This window comes from Marmota monax, unplaced genomic scaffold (genome assembly GCF_021218885.2).
Source record: "Marmota monax isolate L192 unplaced genomic scaffold, Marmota_monax_Labrador192_F-V1.1 WCK01_AAM20220418_F8-fsc00001, whole genome shotgun sequence".
NCBI classification, from domain to species: Eukaryota; Metazoa; Chordata; class Mammalia; order Rodentia; family Sciuridae; genus Marmota; species Marmota monax.
The window spans coordinates 35,268,779-35,273,252 of NW_026693777.1; the positions used below are offsets into that span (position 1 = coordinate 35,268,779).

Here is a 4,474-nt window from a genome sequence, read left to right on the forward strand (position 1 = left end):
ATATAATGAGGTATTAGAATCCTTTATTCTTCAGTCAGTTTGTCCTCTTCTGAGTCAATTCTGGTTTTCAAGCATTTTTGATAAACCATTCATTCCTTCATCTTCCCTTGCCATTGGATGTGTTTGAAGAAAAAAACTAACATGAATATAATATAATCACTGGAAAACATTTCAAAATCTAAAAGCAGACTTTAAAATTCTTAAACAATCAGAAGCAATTACTGTTATTTGAAAAGTTGGACCATGAAATTTGTTTATCTTTACTGTACTTAATGTATTAGAGCAGTCTTCCTGATGCTACTGTAAATTCTTCTGTCAATACTTAGATGTATTACAGTTCATTATGTAAATATATTATAATATACTTAAACCTAGTGTTTGGTATTTAAATTGATACAAGCTTTTACCACTATCAATAAAGTACAATGAACATTTTTGTCTTGAAGACAACTTCTGTATAAGTAGAATTCCAAAAGAAATAGTATTGCATCAAATAAATATGGATCAACATTCTTGATAACTTATTTCAAAATTTTCTTCAAGGTTTAAATCAGTCTTTATCTCCTCCAACAATGTATAAAGTGCCTATCTCACTGAGCCTTTGACAGTCTTGATAATAATAATTGTAAGCCTTTTTTTCTAATTTAATAAGAAAATAATAGTATTGCATTTTATCATATTCTTTGACTTATAAGATACACATACACAAATATATGTATATATATGTACTATATATGTGCATATATGTATATATTCAAAGCTTAAGTTTCTAAATTTTCTCTTTACATCATTTGCTCATTTATTTATTAGATTTTTTTATGTTCTCTTGAATGGTTTTAACTCTTTTTCATATTGTGAAGATCCAACATTTTGTCTCTTTATAGAATTCAAATTCAAGTACAGAATGACTCATGAGTTGGCTTCAGGTACATTATTTCAGATATAGGCAGAAATCAGTTTTTAGAAATGTCTTAGCTATTATTATGCAATTATGTTCTAATGTGTAATTTTCAATTAAATTTATCATTATTGTGATATTTTAAAAATGTGTTTATTTTTCAATTTTTGAAAACCATTTTTATGTGTTCATATACAATCTTCCAATTATTTGGGACTCTATATTTATTCATTATTTATTTTCAAACTATTCTTTTCTTTTTCCTGAATTTCTTGAGTTTGTTTTATGCATTTTTTCAACCTATTTGTTTTTCTCCTCCTTCAGTACTAGGAATTGAAGTCAGAAGAACTCTACTTCTGAGCTACATGTGCAGCCATTTTTATTTTTTTATTTTGAGACAGGGTCTTGATAAATTTCCAAGGCCAGCTTCAAACTTGTAATCCTTCTATTTCAACCTCCGGAGTTGCTAGAATTACAGGCTAAACAACCACACATGGCTTCTTTCCAGTTTCTTAAATTAACTGAGAAGTTTATGAATTTGAGCAAATAAAAGCATTAACAACAATAAATTTGCTCTAAGTGCAGTCTTGTCTGTGCTACATAAATCTTTTATACCATGGGTTCCCATTATTTTGTAAATGGTCTACTATCAACTAAATAAAAATTTTGTTAGTAATCAAATTAAAATTATCAACTTTTAACACATTATTTTTAGTGCCTCTAAGTTGATTCCTTCTTTTCTTTCAGGTCATTTCATTGTCTTCCCTTCTTTCTGATTCAATGGACCAAGTAAATGCCTCTGTGATAACTGAATTTGTATTACTAGGACTTGCACAATCCTTGGGAATGCAGTTTTTCCTTCTTCTTGTCTTTTCTTTATTTTACATGGGAATTATTCTGGGAAACCTCTTCATAGTGTTCACAGTGATTTTTGATCCTCACTTACACTCCCCCATGTATATATTTCTGGCCAACCTATCACTCATTGACTTAGGCCTTTCATCTACCACAGTTCCTAGGATGATCTCTGATCTTTTCACTGACTATAAAGTCATTTCCTTCCAAGATTGCATGATACAGATGTTCTTTATCCATGTCACGGGGGGAGTGGAGATGGTGCTGCTCATAGCCATGGCATATGACAGGTACACAGCCATCTGCAAGCCTCTGCATTACCTAACCATTATGAACTCCAAAACATGCACACTTTTGGTAATAGCTTCTTGGGTCACTGGAGTGATTCATGCTGTATCTCAGTTTGTTTTTGTCATAAATTTACCCTTCTGTGGCCCCAATAATGTGGGGAGTTTTTATTGTGATTTGCCTAGGGTTATTAAACTTGCATGCATGGACACTTATAGACTAGAATTTGTAGTCACTGCCAACAGTGGCTTTATATCTATGGGCACCTTCTTTTTCTTAATTATTTCCTACATCTTTATTCTGGTCACTGTCCAACAACATTCTTCAAATGATTTATCCAAAGCCTTCTTCACCTTGTCAGCTCACATCACTGTAGTAGTGATGTTTTTTGTTCCATGCATGTTTCTCTATGTGTGGCCTTTCCCCACTAGGTCATTGGATAATTTTTTTGCTATTGTGGACTTTGTTGTCACCCCTGTCTTAAATCCTGTCATCTACACTTTAAGAAATAAAGATATGAAATTGGCAATGAGAAGGCTGAGTAGGCGGGTTTCAAGTTCTAGGGAGAGGACATAGTACCTTTCCTTGACTAGAGCACAGGATGAATATCACAGACTATCAAGATCCCCATTGTAAATAATAACACTACGGAATGCATACATTTTTTTATTTCCTTTAAAACTCTTGGGAAGTTTGTAGAACAGAAACTATTAAAATCAAAGAATTTTATTTCAGATGGAGTTGTAACAACTTTTGTTAATCATTTAAAAAACTAAGTGTTATATATTTCCATCTAACCTGCATACCTAAATTGTACTTACCAGCAATGACTATATTTGGTTTTCATATGGTTATTTTATGTCTTTGTATAAATGCATATACATACACATGATTTAACTTCATCAGCATCTTTTTACTAATAATAGGCATCACTGGCCATTAATATATATTTCTCATGGAAATTATGTGGATCCAATGGATAATCTATGGGTTTATATAAACCAAGACATTTTTAAAAATAATATCTTACTTTTATCATTTTTTATTTGTTCTAATTAGTTATACATGACAGCAGAATGCACTTTAACACAGTGTACACATATGGAGCACAACTTTTCACTCCTCTGACTGTACATGATCCAGAGTCACACAAGTTGTGGGATACATACATGTATCTACAGTACTAATGTCCATCTCATTCCATCATCCTTCCAGCCTTCACACCCCTCCCCTCACTCACTCTCCTCTGCCCAATTCAAAGTTCCTCCACTCTTCTATGTTCCCTGACCCCATTATGGATCAGCATTCACTTATCAGAGAAAACATTCACCCTTTGGTTTTATGGGATTAGTTTATTTCACTTAGTATGATATTCTCCCACTTCAACCATTTACCAGCAAATGCCATAATTTCATTTTTCTTTAAAGCTGAGTCATATTCTATTTTGTATATATACCCACTTTCTTCATCCATTCATCTGTTAAAGGGCATCTAGTTTGGTTCCATAGTTTGGCTATTGTGAATTGAGCTGCTATAAACATTGATGTGGCCACGTCACTGTAGTATGCTGATTTTAAGTCTTTTGGGTATAAACTGAGGAGTGAGATAGCTGGGCCAAATGATGGTTCCATCCCAAGTTTTCCAAGGAATCACCATATTGGTTTTACCAATTTTCAGTCCCACCAGCAATGTCTGAATGTACCTTTCCCCACAGACTCGCCAACACTTATTTTTGCTTGTGTTAACCAATAAATACTTAAATTGAGGGAAAAATGATTCCTAGATAGATAGGAAGATAAACACTATGTTACAACTCTTAATTATTCTCTGCAACTTGATTTTCTCTTTTTTTAAAAAAGAGAGAGTGGGGGGGGAGAATTTTTTTTTAATATTTATTTTTTTAGTTTTCAGCGGACACAACATCTTTGTTTGTATGTGGTGCTGAGGATCTAACCCGGGCCACACGCATGCCAGGCGAGCGCGCTACCGCTTGAGCCACATCCCCAGCCCCTGCAATTTGATTTTCAATGTGTTTTGTAGAATGTTTTTAGAATAGACTAGAACCATGCATGATGCAAAATTTGTGAATGTTTCACATTTTTAACAGTACAAGTCTATTCTATTACCCTTAAATTATTTGGTTTGAAAAAAAAAACACCGATTCTACAAGTCTTTGTAGGAACTTATTTCTAGAGGAAAAATACCACAATGAGATCTCAAAAGCTTACTAATTGTGCCTACTCTTAAACTAGGTTCTTTAAGACAGAGAAGGTATTTGACATCTTTAAGACTAAATCTGGAGGGGATCCGAGATGGTGGGCTAGAGAGACGCTGCATTCTGTGTTGCCTTGGACCTGGAATTCAAAAAGAGGGAATACTGTTTCTCTGTGAGTGATTAGAGGACCCCCCAAAAGCTGCTTCCATGCAGGAAAC

General features: G+C 33.5%; 1 protein-coding gene across 1 annotated transcript; it reads left to right on the plus strand.

Annotated features, from left to right (window-relative positions):
* The first annotated feature begins 1,660 nt into the window (after nucleotides 1–1,660).
* On the plus strand, nucleotides 1,661–2,617 carry LOC124104592 (olfactory receptor 4F6-like). The gene has a single exon (XM_046461613.1). It carries the CDS (start codon nucleotides 1,679–1,681, stop codon nucleotides 2,615–2,617), a length of 939 nt encoding a protein of 312 aa, XP_046317569.1. The 5' UTR covers nucleotides 1,661–1,678.
* Nucleotides 2,618–4,474: the final 1,857 nt, after the last annotated feature.

Excerpts from the sequence above, each read along its gene's own strand:
- LOC124104592 (XM_046461613.1), top strand. The coding sequence starts at position 1,679 with ATGGACCAAGTAAATGCCTCTGTGATAACTGAATTTGTATTACTAGGA.